The following is a 19,562-nucleotide window of genomic DNA, read 5'->3' as shown; positions in this document are numbered from 1 at the left end:
TATAATAAATAATATATTATGTTGCATGTAATTTATTTCTAGTAGATACATTAAAAAAATATTTAATTTAAGCGTATTTACTTAAATACAAATGTTCAATCTTTGTTCGTAAGTTTTAGAGAAGATATTAAAATTATTTTACTTGGTAACTTATTTTACGTTCTTTGAATCTCCATATTTCAGTATATATTTGTCGAAGGCTTTTATTACAGTAAAAATAACATATCCATAGCAGCAGATTTCTTTTACTTTAAAATTCCTTCCACGTCTCCGTATGGGTTTGGCAATCATGTCATGTCGTAACGTACATGGCTACACTGCCAACGGGGCACCTTCGCTCCGATCGATGGCTCTCTGTCAACAATGTACTTTCTTCTGAAATATTTATGAAATAACCCAACAAACGTACTAATTACTTCTAAAACGCTAGAAATAAGACTTAAATACGTATTTATGTCGCTTCGTTTCAAAGTTGATAGTGAAAGGTGACAAGTGAAAGTGCAGTGCATGTCAGAGAGTGACTGGTATTGTTGTAGCTAGCATATGCGTGCGGATTCCTCGCGAATGTTACGTAATTAAAGGGCCATGTCGTGGGCCAAGAAGCCGGGAGGGCCGCCCGGGGACCAGGCGGCCTTCAACCCTCAGGTGAGTCCCATATACAGAGGTATACGTGTCCGCAGTTTCCACTGGAAACAGTTTTGTTATGGCCGCGTACAATAAGTTTTTTCACATGTTATAATCTATAATTACGTGTTTGTTCTTCTTTAGGGTATATTACGCGCTTATAATGAGTTTATACTTGTTTATATCGAGTTTTTCACATTAACCCATATTTTTTGGAAGACTAACCTATTGTATCATCTGATGACGACGCAATATTGCTAAGCAGTAAGGCTTAGGGTAGCTTTTACTATATCATTCATTCTTGCTGTATTTGTTTGCTGTACCTTGACTATTTAATTTTTTTTTTATCTTGTACTTCATTCATTCATTTTCTTCTGATGAACCATAGACTAAATTAAACCTATTTTACACAATCTTGTAAGAGCAGTAAGGAAACCATACTCCTGGTACCATGATACTTTTGGTTGCAGTACTCTCAAAAGCAATGAAAATGGAATTTTATATGGAACATTTAAAAAAAACATTCTATTAATTTTGTTTGAGTTGTATGTATTGTAATGTAGGCTGTGCTCTTATTTATCCGCTCCTTAACTGTAATTATAGGAAACATGTACTTAAGTTGGTGACATACACCTAAGGGCATTGCTAGACTAAGGACTAGGGGAGGGCAACTACCGTATATAATGGCAGAGGGGGTAGCGTTACTATGCTCAGTCTAGAGGATGTCTTGTCTGTGGTAGAGCCATAAGAGTGTGTCTCATATTTTTTTGGGCTGGTTACCCTACTTTAGGGCTGGTTACCCTAATCCTGAAGTGTAGACAGCATGCAGCAGCAGCAGCAGGAGCATTTGCCTACAACTATCATTAAATACCTACACAAATATTTTTTTGTATAAGTTTACTCATACCACCTTTCCACCTCTCAATTTCTTTGGATATGCTAGGGAGTCATAGTCTATTTTATTCACTATAAAGTACAGTCACGCTCCGTGATTGACCGTGAGGTGACCGTACTACGCCATACATTTTCTGTTCAAGAAACAAATGAGAGTTCCATATTATTTTCTACTCGCAGTACTTTATGGTCAAAAACACAAGACTATAGACCAAAAATTGGCTTCCCGGCATTCTCAGATGGATAAAAGACAGCTTTTCCAGCAACATTCTAGTAAAATGTTTCTGAATATTATTGGCTGAGCGAATCTATTCATTGCTTCTGCTATGCGGTCAAAGAATATGATTTCTGTGCTACTTCATTCCTTGTTATATTATGTTCTTATTATTCTTCTTGTGTTGAGGTTTCCTTTTTTAGGGTTCTGTACCCAAAGGGTAAAAACTGGACCCTATTACTAAGACTTCGCTGTCCGTCTATCTGTCTGTCACCAGGCTGTAACTCATGAACCGTGATAGCTAGACAGTTGAAATTTTCACAGATGATGTACGTATATCTGCTGCCACTATAACAACAAATACTAATAAAAAAAGCGGCCAAGTGCGATTCGGACTCGCCCATGAAGGGTTCCGTATTTAGGCGATTTATGACGTATAAAAAAAAAACTACTTACTAGATCTCGTTCAAACCAATTTTCGGTGGAAGTTTACATGGTAATGTACATCATATATTTTTTTTAGTTTTATCATTCTCTTATTTTAGAAGTTACAGGGGGGGGACACACATTTTACCACTTTGGAAGTGTCTCTCGCGCAAACTATTCAGTTTAGAAAAAAAGCGGCCAAGTGCGAGTCGGACTCGCCCATGAAGGGTTCCGTATTTAGGCGATTTATGACGTATAAAAAAAAAACTACTTACTAGATCTCGTTCAAACCAATTTTCGGTGGAAGTTTACATGGTAATGTACATCATATATTTTTTTTAGTTTTATCATTCTGTTATTTTAGAAGTTACGGGGGGGGGGGACACACATTTTACCACTTTGGAAGTGTCTCTCGAGCAAACTATTCAGTTTAGAAAAAAATGATATTAGAAACCTCAATATCATTTTTGAAGACCTATCCATAGATACCCCACACGTATGGGTTTGATGAAAAAAAAAATTTTGAGTTTCAGTTCGAAGTATGGGGAACCCCAAAAATTTATTGTTTTTTTTCTATTTTTGTGTGAAAATCTTAATGCGGTTCACAGAATACATCTACTTACCAAGTTTCAACAGTATAGTTCTTATAGTTTCGGAGAAAAGTGGCTGTGACATACGGACGGACAGACAGACGGACAGACAGACAGACAGACAGACATCACGAATCTATAAGGGTTCCGTTTTTTGCCATTTGGCTACGGAACCCTAAAAATGATATTAGAAACCTCAATATCATTTTTGAAGACCTATCCATAGATACCCCAAACGTATGGGTTTGATGAAAAAAAATTTTTGAGTTTCAGTTCGAAGTATGGGGAACCCCAAAAATTTATTGTTTTTTTTCTATTTTTGTGTGAAAATCTTAATGCGGTTCACAGAATACATCTACTTACCAAGTTTCAACAGTATAGTTCTTATAGTTTCGGAGAAAAGTGGCTGTGACATACGGACGGACAGACAGACGGACAGACGGACAGACAGACAGACATGACGAATCTATAAGGGTTCCGTTTTTTGCCATTTGGCTACGGAACCCTAAAAACAAAATAAAATTAATATTGAAGTGGGGCTCCCATACAACAAACGTGATTATTTGCCGTTTTTTGCGTAATGGTACGGAACCCTTCGTGCGCGAAGTCGACTCGCACTTGGCCGGTTTTTCACAATGCCTTGTTATTGTTTGCGTCTATATAGGAAGTTCTTACAAAAAGGTTTACCAAATATTACGCTAGATTGAGCAGAACCGACCGCGTCGATTCGTACATTTCACTAACAAAATTCTTAGCGGGTTTGTATAAGAGTCGGGAACTAGTTTTACATATTACTGTCCTGGGATATTAATGCTACTCTTTGATTTTTCTGTCGGAATAGGTACAACTTGTTATAAGCAGTTTTATATTACAAGTATTAAAAGAGATGCATATATAATGTAAGTGAATCTTTTATGTAATGTTTGTAAATCAACAACCAATGTATGTAATTAGGATTATATTTAGATTACAATAATTTTATAATAAACCGCAGAAATCAATTGCCGCAGCTCCCTTATGTATTTGCAATAAGATTTATGAATTTTAAGTGTCAGTATTAACATTTAGGCATATACCTTTTTTTTTGTACATGTACAAATATGTATAATTTATCTTTTTATACAATGAAGAAAAAGCCATTGGGCGGGTCCACACACTTCCGCACTGGGATATTACCGCGCGACGCAGCTCGGTTTGTGGAGACGTCCCTAGCCCGAGGCATGGCGGCCGCGAGTGTGTCTGTTTCGCCCTTGAAATTATTGTGTTTTTGTCGGTGTGGTTACATTACAAGACTTCACTATCATTCTCCATCATCATTCCATTCACTTAAGACGATATTAATCTAGTATTGTAGAGTAGGTAGAAGTTGTTTATTACAAAAACAATTTTTTATTTTTCACTGAAACTTATGTTATTTGTTACAGCAATTCAATAACCAACAAAACATGTATCCGGGCTACGCAGGTGCGCCAGCACAACAGTGGCCTCAACAACAACAACAACAAATTCCACCACAACAACCACAACAGCAACAATACAAACAATACCCCTTCCAACCGGAGTACCCTAACGCCAACCAGATGTACCAGCAACCTTACAACCAGAACTACCCAGGCTACCAACCCCAACCTGGCTACCAATACTACCCCAACCAACCCAACCAACCTCCGCAGGGCCACACAGACGCCTGGGAAGACAACTGGGACTGGGGCTGGGACGAATCAGCCAAACAGGCCCAACTTGCTGCCCAAAACCAACCCCAAGCATTCAATAACGCAAATGTCATCGAAGAAAGCTTCGCTTCAACTGACACTTGGAACTGGTCCATGGAGGATAAGAAAGAGGAGAAACCTGCTGAGTCCCAAGAACTTAAACCTGAACCACCAAAAGAAGATGTCAAGCTGAGCGATAAGGAGGTGGTTAAGGAAAGGCTGCCGAACTTAGCGCTTGGAAAAAGATTGAATTCCGACTTAACACCTCAGTGGTCTATCGAGTCCCAAATGTCTCAGGAATCCAGCGATCCGCTCCACTCCGAAAGCACTTATCGGAGCGAAAATCAATCTAGGAATTCAACGAAAAGTAGCCCGGGGCATAACGATACAACTAACTTCAATTTCCACGGGGAAGAGCTTATGCCCCCGATCGATTGGCCTACGCCGACTGTTGAAGAGGTCGAGCGAAGGGACCGGAAATCTGACGAGCTCGCTTGTTCGCTGCAAGAAATGAGCATCACTAATGATGAGACACAGGAGCGACACGAGGCGCCTTCGCCGTCAAGGTCCCCTGCCGCCATACCCCCTCCTCCCGTCTCAAACTTACCACTACCACCTACAAACTTCCCGGCTTCAAGCCAGAACCCCTTTAAAAACACTGGTTCTTTCTCCCATAAAAGCACTCCTAGTAAATCCACCACGCCTAGTCAACCTTTCCCAGGGATGACGGCCTTGAATTCGCCGGCAGCGGTCAACAAAGTCCAACACAGAACTCCAGTAGGCTTTGGAGCGAATCTGGAAACGACCCCGGACAATTCAGAACGCCCAGACCAGCCTCAGGTGGCTTTCAGACCACTGCAAGTTCCACAGGTACCAGATAATTTGGAAGTCGCGCCGCAGAACGATAGGAACGAGTATTTGCAGACGGCGCATCTGTCTACGGGTGATTATGAGAATACCGACTTCAGTAGGGGCTTGCCGCCTCCCCCGGGGTTAAGGAGGATGGTCGTGGGCCAACAGGAGTCTAATTCTGACGAGCCCCCGCCAGGTTTATCTCGCATGGTGCCTGGACAGCAGACTGAAGCAGACAACTCCTACAACCAGCCCGACAACTACATGGACAGACACATAGACGGGCAGCCTACAGACGAGAATCCCCGCCCTTACCGCCAAGCCGACGGTCAACAGACCCCCGACTACTCCCAACCACAAAGGACGCGACCTATAGGCAGGATGGTTCCCGGCGAACCGAGCAACGACGAATACCCCCAATACCAAGCCGGATACAACGAGCACAGGGTCGTAACAGGCGTCGACCATGATTACCCGAACGCCGGACCTTCTGATATACGAGAGCAGAACGTGGACGGTTCAGACTATACCGAACCACCTAGGAATCCTTTCAACGTCCGCGGAAGCTCTAACGACGTGTCCTCCGATTACAATGGACCCCCAGAAGAACAACAACGGGAAGTCATGATGGAAGGCGAGAATCTTCAGGATCTAAGCGCCGTCGCGTCTTCTGATCTAACTTATACCAGAGAACACTTCGATGGCGCTGATACCAACGCAACAGATCCAGGATCGGACAGAAAGACGGACTTGTCCGAGAACGACCATCAGGTGTCGAGCTCGCGACGTCAATCTATCAACAGGACGTCGGGAGACGATTCGGAGCGAGATAGAATCAAATCGAGCCCAAGGAGGGACAGAAAACTCAAGTCCTCGAGAGACAAGGACAGGGACGATGGGAGATACTCGAGAGACCGGAAGTATGACAGAGATGGGAGGCCCGTGAGGAGAGAGCGAGATGATAAGGATAGGAGGGAGAGGAGAGATGGGAGGGAAAGAGAGGCGAGTCCTGAGGGGAGGAAACATCGCCGCGGCACGAGGAGTCGTCGGTATGAGACGGAAGATACGGATTACTATAGCGACAGGGAAAGAGAACGGAGGTAAGAACAATAACAGTAATATTTGTTTTGTATCATTGTATTTTTATAACAATTATAAGACCGCCAAAAACGTCAACTGACGCGCGCAGCTACATCCAAATATCAACCTTCGTCCATTGCTATAAGATTCGCTATAAGATACAATATTATTATAGTATTCTTTCTTTTATCGTGGGTCTTAAAGCCCAAGCCCTCTCGCGCGTGAAAGGAGGCCTGTGCCCAGCAGTGGGACGTATTGTAGGCTAAATTATTTCATTTTATCTTTATAGACGTTACCGCGAAGGCTCGTACTCGTCCAAGCCTCCCCGTCCGGACGACTACCGTCGTTACGACGACCGCCATCGCTACAACACGATCGAGCGCGACCGTCGCTACGACGACGACGAGCGACGACGCTACGGACGCTACAGGGACATTGACCCCAACCGCAAATATGGAAGCTTGAGACGGGACGAGGATAGAAGAGGTTAGTTGCTGATAGTATTGAAAAAGAGGAATACATATTATATGTATTTATTTCAGACACCAGGGCTATGTTCCGAATTACGCTCACAGCGCTCACAGCACGCTCACGATCGGACCGATTCACGCTCATGCGCTTACATGAGATATCGTGACGTCATTGATGACTCTGTCAAGAGCAAGGCTCGGAAAAACCCCCGTAATTTTTTAATTTTTTTTACTTATTTATTCAGAACTCAAACAGTCACATAATACAAATGGATTTTTAGTACAATGAAAACAAATCATTATTTAGGATCCATTTACGAGTCGAAAATGTTCGTTTACGATCTACGGATGTAATTAACGACTAAAGGGGCCCACTGATTAACAGTCCGCCGGACGGTATCGGCCTGTCAGTTGTTCGGAACTGTCAACTTTTTGTTCTAACTGACAGGCCAATACCGTCCGGCGGACTGCTAATCAGTGGGCCCCTTAAGAAGAGGATCACAAAACAGATCCCTAATAAAGAACTTATATCATTTAAAACGCTTATCTCACGCCTGGCACGTCCATATCCCATATCTATCAGATTGCGTATGAACACGATAAGAATATCGGCCGGTTATCTTAAATCAATACATAAATGATTTATCGAGGCTTGTACAGTCGCCATCACATATATCGGATCGGCCAAGGTGTCCACAATATCTGAAAACGCACTCTAAAGCCCTGATAATAGAGGCGTGTTCAGATATTTGTGAGCGCCTTAGCTGCACCGATATATCTGATGGTGACTGTACTAGTACAGTCAAATAATTTAATTTCCGTACCATTTCGTACCTTGTCACAGTGACAATCAATATGAAAGTCGCTAGGGATCTCATACTGTTGTCACTGTGACAAGGTACGAAATGGTACTGAAATTAAATTCCTTGACCGTATTTACTTAGCAACACTATATCTCTGACTCTGATAGTTCCTTTAAATATCTTGGTATACGGTCATGGTTAAAATCACTAAACCTATAGGTAGGTAGGTAGGAGGTAAATACCTCATCTTAATTGATCCCGGGAGAGGATATAGGATAGGCCATGCGCGTTGGAGGGTCTGCCATCTTGTGGCCTGAATTGGAAACATAAACTGTACATTGACACTTCACGCCAAAGCATGTGCCGCCAGTCAGAGTCAGTCCAAGATATGTCTGCAGCGATTTTGATAGCCCATGCAGTGCAAGTGTCATTTTAAACGTCAAACTTCTATGAATTTATGACTTGTAAATAACACTTGCACTGCGTGGGCTATCAAAATCGCTGCAGACATATCTTGGTCTAACTCTAGTGGGCTCTGCCATCTTGACATTGGAAGCATAAACTTGACATTTACACTTCGCGTCAATAAACAGGGGGCTCCTGTGCTGCCCCCTATAGTTTATGCAATGGAAATCAAACCAATCTAGTAAATGAATATATTTAGTATATGTATTTATTTATTTATTTTGCAGTCGTGACATTTTCGGGTGACGTCAAAGACCCCGATATAAAAGGTATATGTGAATGCATGCGTGTGATCGCATTAACACGTCAAAAATATGTATACATTTCAGAACATGTTTTAAAGGTTCAGCATATCGTCGCTATACTTACTCAACCTCATATCTGCAACAATCATTTGATGGAAATGTCGCTTTTCTTTCATTCGGCATACGGGTGTTTTTGTCATCAAATGAGTGTTGCAGATACACGGTTGAGTAAGTATATCGGCGATATTAGGTACGTATTTTATTGTATAAATACCATTACTGCCGAGGCGGGGAATGGGGACATTTGCTGGCTGAGTATTAATTTAAATGGATGACCTTGAGGGCGTATATTGAAGTTATTATGAGAACACATGGTGTGACGTCACAATCAGGGCGTCCGCTAGCCGGCGCGGGTGCACGGAGCAGAGGGGGTACGACGTGTTGCATCTCTGTCGCACTTGTAATTTCGTACGTAGTGTGACGGAGGCAACACGTCGAACGTGGTTCGCGGTAGGCCTTCAGCGCACGCACGCGCCAGAACCCCTAGTGTAAATTTCATTCGATAGCGTGACGTGCGTTCGCGTTATGTCTATTTTTGTATGGAATTTTGAACAACGCGCAAAGCGGGACGTTTTGGAAACTCAAAACCCCTTACAAAATGACACTTAACGTAAACGCGTACGTCACGTCACGCTATCGAATGAAATTTACACTAGGGGTACTTTTAGCAACGCTCATACTATTTTTCGTTAACCTGTGCACCTGCGCCGCCTAGCGGACTACCTGATTGTGACGTCACAGCATGTGTTCTCATAATAACTTCAATATCTGGGAGAACGGGCTTTGCTCGGAAAACATGCCTATAAACACTCAAAAATGCGCGCTTTTAGGGTGCTTACTTTGGATTGTTGCTAAAGGCTGAATTCGGCTTGATGCTAAAAAAATCACGCTGCTCTCGTGCAATTGTGTTAAAAAAAAGCTAAACTTAACATACATATTATATACCATTTACTTATTGGTAAACATGAACAAATATCCAGAAATTAGAGATTATTTGGGGTTATTACTTATTATTATAAAACCCTAACGCACTTTATAAAGAAGAAGAGTAGTTTATGTGACTGATACATAATGGAAGGCATTAAAATACGAGTGTGGATGTATGAAACTCGGTATTAGCTCGTTTCATAATAACATCACACGAGTGTTTCAATGTCTAGTTATGTACAGTTACATACACCGCTTTATCTACACACATATTAAGATTTCTATGATGTGTTCAGGAACCGTATGTTACGACCGCCATTTGATCACACACTCGTATTTTAATACCTTTCATTATGTAGCAGTCACATGGACTACTATTATTTTGGAAATTGGTTTTTTAGGGGTGGGTAGGGAAATTATACTTTGACAAAACGTCATAAATATGTAAATCATTTCCTTTCATCATGTACATATCATACGCAAATGCATTATTATTAACAAATGCCATGTTTGTAAAATTGTTTATTATCCACAACATTAAAAATAATCTTTCGTTGGCTCTCATTACAATCTCCTAATTAAATAATAGCATCTATTTACATAAAAGATATATACTGTGGTACTACTGAATTAGTAACTAGCTTAAATCTAAAATAGGCCCTTGAGGCATTGTTTAATTTAATCTAATTTAATTTAATCTCATTTAATTTAATTTAAATTTAATTTAAATGTATAATTATGGACCTGGTCTGAAATAAAGAATATTATTATTATTCTCTTTATTTATTTATCATCTTAAGTTAGGTTATTTTATAATATGGATATAAAAATAAAATACAAAAACACAAATACAAATTATTATTATTCTTATTGTACCAAGGATGCTGGCGGCATTTCCTCGCTGTATCGCAATGCTGATACGTTGTGCGAGGAAGTCGCCAGCTCTTCGGTCACCAGTTACGTCAACCAAACGCTTGTGCTGTAAACAACTTGTGCTGCCCTGACAATAGAGACGTGTTCAGATAATTGTGAGCGCCTCGGCCGCTCCGATAATCTATGAAAACATTTCTTCGTGTTCTAATATATCTATCTCTTTCAGGCGACCCGTATTCGTCTCCCTCCCGCGCGGAGTCCCGCGACGCGGGTCCCACCGACGACGAGTTGAACGAGACGCTCGCGTCGACAGATTCCCGCCGTCGGTCTGACAAGGACAGAGATCGCGACAGACATAGGCGTCGGCACCGTACTGATGCGTACTACGATGGTAAGGGTATAGCTTATACCACAGGCCAAAAATATGGAAATGTTAAGGGTCACCACAGGTCGAAAGTATGGAAACAACGAAATAAACTGAAATAGATGTCATATTATACTAAAGGAAAAGTGACCACAGACAAAACATCCTCTAGACTGAGCATAGTAACGCTACCCCCTCTGCCACTTATACGGTAGTTTTACTCCATCTTCGAGTCAATCCCGTGCCATGATTGGTCCGTGTCTTTGAACGGACCAATCACGGCACGGGACTCGCTCACCTCGTCCCCCGCACCCCAGTATTGTTGGCAGCATCGGTTTCATGAAATAATTGCTCTAAACTCAGTCTAGAGGATTCCTAGTCTATAAAAGTGACCAAGTCCATTGGTGGCTGAGGCCGGAATCGAACCGGCGTCTTCAGCTTACGCTGTTAACGCCCTGACCACTAGACAACCCGCCCACGGCGGTACCCTTCCCAAATTCTCCAGTATGCTATCTTTGTTAGGCTTTGAGTAACGGTAATGGCGAGCAGTACGTGCTTGCACCTAACAAAATGTTGATCTAGCAATTAAGTATCAAAAAACTTTGTACTAGGCAACCCCAAAAGATTAAACTTACACCCTAAGTATTAAAACATTCTAATATATTGTAAAAAAAATACAAAAAGGAATTTTGGAAAAGTTACATATACTTTTTTAGGTATCTGTAGACAAGGCCTAAACGAATTTGTAATATTTAACCTAATTATAAAAAAAAGCAATGAGGAAATGGTGTCAAAAAGAATCAATAAATAAGTGAAGTGTTCAGATAGACGCTTCAGTCCAAATTTTGAAATTTGTGTTTGGCACCGACTTCAACCATATACCTACTGATATCAACTGTGCTGGCGCATACATTATTTTATTACACCTTTATTGATTATTATTATTGGATTTTCATATTCCAGGCTACGGCAGCGTATACCAAGACCCTTACGCACTGCAGCGTCAACAATACCAGTACTACGAGCACTTACGGCTCACTAACCCCACCCGCTACATGGAGATATACAAGCAAATCATGGCCGGGCAACCGCCGCCACCCCCGCCCCCTGAATATCTGGCTGCGGCCAGCAAAATTAACGCCATGCAAGGTTAGTGTAACTTCAATGAGAGTAACCCCACTAGCTACATGGATACATTGGATACCCCACCCGCTACATGGAGTTATACAAGCAAATCATGGCCGGGCAACCGCCGCCACCCCCGCCCCCTGAATATCTGGCTGCGGCCAGCAAAATTAACGCCATGCAAGGTTAGTGTAACTTCAATGAGAGTAACCCCACTAGCTACATGGATACATTGGATACCCCACCCGCTACATGGAGTTATACAAGCAAATCATGGCCGGGCAACCGCCGCCACCCCCGCCCCCTGAATATCTGGCCGCGGCCAGCAAAATTAACGCCATGCAAGGTTAGTGTAACTTAAATGAGAGTAACCCACTAGCTACATGGATATGCCACGCGCTACATGGAGATATACAAGCAAATCATGGCCGGGCAACCGCCGCCACCCCCGCCCCCTGAATATCTGGCTGCGGCCAGCAAAATTAACGCCATGCAAGGTTAGTGTAACTTCAATGAGAGTAACCCCACTAGCTACATGGATACCCCACCCGCTACATGATGATATACAAGCAAATCATAGCCGGGCAGCCGCCGCCCGAATATCTCTGAGCCATGGTATAATAATATACTCCGCCTGGTACTCTCTTCCGACCACGTGACTGACACAAGCCTACGTCATCATGCGACAGCGCTATATAATAATATGCGATAGCGCTATATAAAGTGGCAATGTTATTGTGACGTAAGCTTGTGTCACTCTGGGAAGAGAAGACCTTTCCATTCTGTTACTACGTTTATAGAATTTGTATGGCGGTAACGGAATGGAAGGAAAGAAAAATGTAAATAAATGTTAGGACACTTTTTTCGCCTATAAGGATCAAAAAAGATAACAAATCTAAAAAGAATGGCCACAGAGCGCTTTCGGAACCTTAATGATATTATTCGATATCCATGTCCACCGAAGGGTAGACCTTAGCACTGTGCAACAAGGTTTACATTCAAATGTAACCTACAATTTTCAGGCTACGGCCCTCTCGGCTACGACAACAGAGGCGTAGAGGGCGGCAGCGTACATTCCGGCCGCTCGAGCGCCAACGGGCTGAAGGGAACTGACACGTAAGTGTACTCGCTTAGAGTGGTATTTGGCTTGACACGTCACGCGCTTCGGGGACATTGTTGAGCGCTGCAGTATCTTTGGGCGTTTTAAATGCGCGGGTTGTACGTCATTGTTGTTTTATTATTGTATTGTACACAAATAATTAAAATGTAAGAAATATATGATCATTGTCAAGAGGGCGCTGTTATTCTCATGTATAGGGTGACAGTTCAGTATAATATGTATGCCAAAATTAGTTTCAGTGAAATTCCGCAACATGGCGCGTGATCATATATTCCTGGTCTGGCTTAAAAAAAAGTTACATTTTAGTCATTTGTGTATGAAAATTGCCACCCTAACTTTACTTTACTAACTTCTCGGTACGAAGTGAAACATGTCGAGCGTTTTTCGACTTAAAATACGTGAGTTTACCCTTTATACCCGTTTTTAATATATTTACCCTAACATTGTTGATAAAATAATAAAAGCGTGTCTAAGTAATTTTGAACGTCTCACGTTTAACTATTTCTGGGGCTGACTGTAGTGTTTTAAATTTAAATAATAATATTTATTTGTAATAACATTGTTTAAGACAACAATGATGTAAAGTGGGGCGGAGGATTGTAAAATCATTGACTAAAACTATAGACAAAGGAATACTAAGACGTATAATGTAATGAAAAATGCTTGAGCATTTGCTAATTGTCAAATAGGGAATATTATGCGAAACTCTGCGTAGGGGGCGCTACTACCACAAACCATCACAATCTGAGGGTCTACCGAGAAAACGAGTGAGTCGAAATTTTGTTATCTAACCTCTCTATCACTCTAAAGTCTCTAAACCCCTTAGGCCCTTTGTAAACAAACAGCCTTGATGTCATCATCATCTTCCTCGCGTTGTCCCGGCATTTTGCCACGGCTCATGGGAGCCTGGGGTCCGCTTGGCAACTAATCCCAGTAATTGGCGTGGGCACTAGTTTTACGAAAGCGACTGCCATCTGACCTTCCAACCCAGAGGGTAAACTAGGCCCGCATTGGGATTAGTCCGGTTTCCTCACGATGTTTTCCTTCACCGAAAAGCGACTGGTAAATATCAAATGATATTTCGTACATAAGTTCCGAAAAACTCATTGGTACGAGCCGGGGTTCGAACCCGCGACCTCCGGATTGCAAGTCGCACGCTCTTACCGCTAGGCCACCAGCGCTTCACCAACAGCAACAGCCTTGATGTATCGATGTCATATTTTGTTGTCTGTGAAAACTTATCAAATAACTGTTTAAGGCACAGTATGTATAAGTTACTCTATGGCTTACGATGGGTGCTAGTGCTGCACTCTGGCGGCAGAAAATTGCAGTAATACCCCCTATGGCCTATTGTCCAAATACTGCATACTGGATTGTCAAACGTTACCGTTACGCGTTAGTTTAGTTAGTTCCCCATCAACCAGTTTCAACAGTAATTGCTATCCCGCTCGCACAGTGTCATTGACAGCCGTCATGGGCGGGACATCAATATATAATTTTTACGCGTGAGCGATAGAGATGGGAACAGGCAGGGTCAATGCACAAAATTCCTCGCGATAAGCGTCCTTACTTTATTCTAGATATTTTAGTATTCCTTTGTCTATGTTAATACAGGATATTATTTGTGATTTTGAAATTTGATTGTGTTTTTTGCAATATTCACATGCCTCAAGCATTTTAAAGGATATCTATTGCAAAGTTCCGATGAAATCCAAACCTTATCACAACCTATTACGGTTGCTTTTAAAACGACAGTTTATGCTTTGCGACAGTTATGCCGGTTTTCACACGACATCGACATTTCCCGCCGTACAGTCAGCAGCAGAAGTTGCTAAGCGGGCGAGGTGTTCAAAATTACCTTGACGTGCTCTTATTCTCTTAACAATAAAGTCGCGCCAAGATCATTTTGAACACCTGGCCCGCTTAGCAACTTCTGCTGCTGACTGTGACATCGCTCACTCTATAAGGGTTGCTTGCACATAAACACTTACAGAGTGATTTTATAAAGTGATACTAAATAGTGATTTTGGCTCAGATGATAGTGAATTCTCTAAATTTACGATAAATAAAAATAATGTATTTATGTGGAAAGGCTTTTGATAGGGCTTATTTCTCTATGAAGTGTATGAAAACCATACAATAATAAGCCAAAAGACACTCCTCAAGGTATTTTATTCGCCATCAGCTGAGACAAATACTTTTGTATCACATTAAAAAAATCCACCCTGTATTGTAATAAACACGCATTTGTGATAGCATAAGGGTATCCATGCTTTTTCACACAAACGGTTAGTTTTACTTAAACATAGAAAATATAATTAAAATAGGTATTTATTTTTTAAACGTACCTACAGTTTCCATCACACTTATCTGTGGATCAAACAGAAATAGCAAGGATAGGTCACTTTAGTATAAAAAAGTTAAATATTATGTTATAAAAAATTGGAAAATAAGTGGCAAAAAAATTTACAACTTTGGGCTTTGCTAGATTGTAAAGCTATCTAAGCAAAATAAGTTAAACTAAAAAGTAAATTAAAGAAAAAAAGACGTTAACTTTAACGAAAACCACTGCACCTTATTGACTTTATAAAACAAAGTCCCCCACCGCGTCTGTCTGTTTGTGTGTATGTATGTTCGTGATAAACTCAAAAACTAGTTAACGGATTTTCATGCGGTTTTCACCTATCAATAGAGTGATTATTGAAGAAGGTTTAGGTGTATAATTTGTTAAGGTTTTGTGTAACCCGTGTGAAGCCGGGACGGGTCGCTAGTTGTTTTATAAGGTGCAGTAACTTAAGCTTTGCAAGATAGTAAACCTAAGCAAAAGACATTTTTAGCGCTTACCTTACATAAACTAATAAATTAAAGAAAAAAAAATCGTGTACTTTATAAAAAAAGACATCTTTATCAGTGTCAAAAAATCAAAGTTCCATCTATCTTTTTTGGATTCGCCCAAAATGGACCAACCTAGTATTCGGTGCAATCGATTCTCTACCCTCAAAGGAGTATGGTTCGGCGGGACTGCACGACTTTAGACATATTTCCGTAGGTACTATGGGAGATATGACGCTTCGCTACGAGACGCGCCTTCGCTTCGCACCGACCTTTCGGACAGGTAAGGGAATTTGAACCGCAATACTTTGTGAATAGAGTTGTATTTCGTGTAAATAGCGGTTGTTCGTTGAAAGTTTAGGAATAAATGAAACAGGTAGCCGTTTAAGAAGTGTAATACTCTTCGATAGATGTCGTTAGGCGCATATGAGTGATATGGTGACAATACTCGCTGTCATCGAGCGAAGTCTCAGTAGTCCAGTTGGCAGAGCGATGGGCTAGTGATCCAGACTCGCTAGTTCGAGCCTTGCCCGACACAGTCAATTTTTCCATTATTCATTTATTTCTAAACTTTTTGGTACAGACATTTCTGCTTAATACTAAATTAATGTAGAGTACCCTTTTTTTAATTTTGTTAGTACGAAGCCTTCAGATAAGCAATGTTGTTTACTTGTTTAAATAATTTTACATGTTATGTTAATCGGCGTATAAGGTATTAGCAGGTATATTTGTCCCCCGATGCACTAGCATTATCATTCCGCACCGCTTATCCTGCTTGTCAGTACATCTCCACTTTGTTTGCACTGATTCACTGTGTACATTCATGGATTTAGTATAAGGCGGTTATTACACTGGCGGTAATAGAAACATTAGTAAATAGTTATTTTTTTTATATTATAAATGGGCTTACTCATGGCCACAGACTAGCCGAGGCGAAGACGTGGCCTACGATGGAGCGAGCCTGCCCAGAAGGTGCCTGCTCACCCTTGATTTATTAATTGAAATACATCCATTATCTTTCCATTCTCGTCATTGTAAATTCAGATGAAAGTTAGTCTTATCTTATAACTAATTGTGTTCCTTTTCTTAAAAATACGCCAATACACGTAGACATTGCATAAATAAAGAATTTTGTAAAAAAAAATCTAGATGAAAAACTTACCGTTTTCAAGGAATGCTGCTGGGGCCCGTTTCTTAAAAGCTTGTAACTTGTAATACAAGTGGAAGTCCCTTTCTAACAGAAGCTGTCAAAAAGTGACATAGTGGCATAGGTTTTCATATATAAAAAACTGTAAGAGGGTCAATCAACTATTTTTTGTTGTTATTCTGTCCCATCAGCGAGGAGACAATAGTAGCATATATTGTTAGAACTGCTGTACCATGTTCTACTAACATGCTCAGTAAATGTCCCATTATGGAAAGGTCTTATAACTACCATAAAATGCAAGTTTGGTTCATTTAAATACGAAAAACCTATAATTTTAAGAGTGACTCAGGAGACCGTAACCATAGCAACGTGTGACAAGAAAAAGTTGATTAACCCAAGAACACAATTACCCAGTGAGTAGCAAACCACATTTGACGGCACTAAAACTGTCCACCGTGTTTTAGGGAGTTGAACACGGACGCTTCCTTGAACCTGCATTTGGAAGATTCCACGGTACGCTCCGAGAGGATGACGCCGTTCAAGTTCTCTACGGCTCATGTTAAGGTAAGATTTAGAACAGCTAAACTACCAGGAGGAATACCCAACTGGCGTAAAGTGGCGCCAAGATAGGGCAGAGTGGCGCTCTTTCGTGTCAGAGGCCAAGATCCTTTTTGGGTCACTGAGCCAGTGGTGTATGTAAACTACTAGGAGCACATAAGACAGTCGAGGTCACCACACATAAGCGCTCCCGGAGTATTAAATGGTATATTTTACTTAAAGTTGTACATTCCACTTTTACTTTATTTGGTGAGTTTTTATGTCAATTCCAAGGGTCGGAAAAACGCCCGTCATTTTAAAAACATAACCATAATTTAAGAATCATTTATTAGTCGAAAATGTTTGGTCTACGGACGTCATTAAGGCATATTTCGTCTGGTGACAAGCAAAAGTCACTAATTACTATAAAATATTTAAACAAAAATCAACCTTCTTTTCGTACTAATATGGTTCACTATGGCTATGACCTTGTGGAGGTACTTAGTGACTTTTGCTTGTCACCTGACGATTTAATCGTTGACATTGGTAAGGAAGTCTCTATTGTACGGAATATTTCCCAAATGACGGGCGTTTTTCCGAGCCTTGGTTATTTCTACTCAGAATCACGAGCTCCCTCGATTCTAATAGGAGACTAAAAGCCCTATTTAAGATTTATTTTCTTATATCAGTGTCTAACTACGCAATTTCTCCACAGGGCAACATCTCATCCCGCCACATAGTGGTCGTCCGTCCGTCTTACCCCGTGGACGGTCTGCCCGCGACCGTCCAGATAGTGTCTCTGTCCGCGTCGCTAGCCTCAGACCCCAGTGTCAGGGAGCTGGTCCAATACCCAGGGCCGCTTGTCAAAGGTAAGTTGTCCGTCCGTCTTACCCCGTGGACGGTCTGCCCGCGACCGTCCAGATAGTGTCTCTGTCCGCGTCGCTAGCCTCAGACCCCAGTGTGAGGAAGCTGGTTCCATACGCCGGGTCACTTGTCAAAGGTAAGTTGTTTAATGTATAATTCTTAGTATACTTAATCATTGGTATTTTTTTAAAATCTCATTATAACAAATGTCATATTTTGCCTACAGGAGTCACCCATAAGAAGAGCGTGATAGAATACTGCGCGAGCCGCGTTCGAAACGCCGGAGGCCGCGGCGACGTCGTCGGCTACGTGTTGCTCTGGCAGCTGTTAGCTTTGTTACTCAAGCAAAATGGGGTAAGGACACTAGATGTGGCTTTCCATTAGAGAAGGGTCCTTGTGCGTCATATACATAAAGCTCTGGTTTCCGCGGAAAGCGGTGCCGTCATATAGCGGACGCAAAAAGACGGCCGTCTTTACGGTGACGACATGTGGAAAGTTCCACGGCGTCATAACACACCGTCAGCCACCAACGTCAAACGAAACGTACACTCTAAAAAATGAAGACCAACTAAGAGCAGTTTTCTCTTAGTTGACGTTAAGTTAATTATAACAATAACGATCTTATATAAATCAAAGAAACCTGATTACTTAAAACAATAAGTGTATCTGTGATTGAACTAATAAAGTAGGTATGTTATTAATCCTAACAATTGTATACTTTGCATCTATCATTAACTTGTTGGCATAATTATGTAACGTAGGTTGATTAAATCCTTAACAAATTAATTAAAACAGATAAATATGTTAATAGTTATGAACATTTTAATAGTTTATGTGATTATTTTCTCTTTGTTGATTTACATAAGACTTGGTATTTTAATCAACTAAACATATAATATTTAGAACAACGAAGATAAAACATTCAATCCCATTATGATCAAGTTATTGTATTAATTACGAAACTAATATTCCATTATATTAAGAATTATTTGTTAAATCGATTTTCTTCATAATTAAATTAAATAATCAGTTAATCCGTTCAATCAAGAGATAAGTAGCGGGGCGCCGGTGCACCCGCGGTCCTCACCGCCCGCGCCCCTGCGGCGCCTGTGTCCGTGCGAGTGGGGAGTCAGTCTCAGCCTCGACGTTCAACATTCAACTACTTAGTCATTCAAGTACGCGTCAACGAAATAAATTTTACTTGTGCCTTTATTTCACGGCAAGCCTGGAACAGTGAACGTGTTACCTTTGCTTTGTGTACCTAATGTATAATAGTGTATGTGCAACATGGAGCAAGTGATAATCGTGGCGACGGGAATAAAAGGCGCGGGGACGGGC

The 19,562-nt window shown here is 41.2% G+C and overlaps 1 protein-coding gene across 1 annotated transcript in view; it reads left to right on the top strand.

Annotated features, from left to right (window-relative positions):
- The first annotated feature begins 226 nt into the window (after positions 1–226).
- LOC134660708 (uncharacterized) overlaps positions 227–19,562 on the top strand; it is a 60,748-nt gene continuing 41,412 nt past the window's right edge. The window contains exons 1-11 of the mRNA XM_063516490.1: positions 227–645; positions 4,173–6,412; positions 6,682–6,878; positions 8,358–8,399; positions 10,462–10,626; positions 11,563–11,748; positions 12,747–12,840; positions 15,894–15,959; positions 17,288–17,387; positions 18,076–18,229; positions 18,451–18,578. Of these exons, the coding sequence (XP_063372560.1) occupies positions 586–645; positions 4,173–6,412; positions 6,682–6,878; positions 8,358–8,399; positions 10,462–10,626; positions 11,563–11,748; positions 12,747–12,840; positions 15,894–15,959; positions 17,288–17,387; positions 18,076–18,229; positions 18,451–18,578 (3,432 nt within the window). The 5' untranslated portion in view covers positions 227–585. The remainder of the gene's footprint in view (positions 646–4,172; positions 6,413–6,681; positions 6,879–8,357; positions 8,400–10,461; positions 10,627–11,562; positions 11,749–12,746; positions 12,841–15,893; positions 15,960–17,287; positions 17,388–18,075; positions 18,230–18,450; positions 18,579–19,562) is intronic.

Source organism: Cydia amplana, chromosome Z, assembly GCF_948474715.1.
Source record: "Cydia amplana chromosome Z, ilCydAmpl1.1, whole genome shotgun sequence".
Lineage (NCBI taxonomy): Eukaryota > Metazoa > Arthropoda > Insecta > Lepidoptera > Tortricidae > Cydia > Cydia amplana.
The sequence above is the reverse complement of the archived record's forward strand: the minus strand, read 5'-3'. Positions and strand labels throughout refer to the sequence as shown.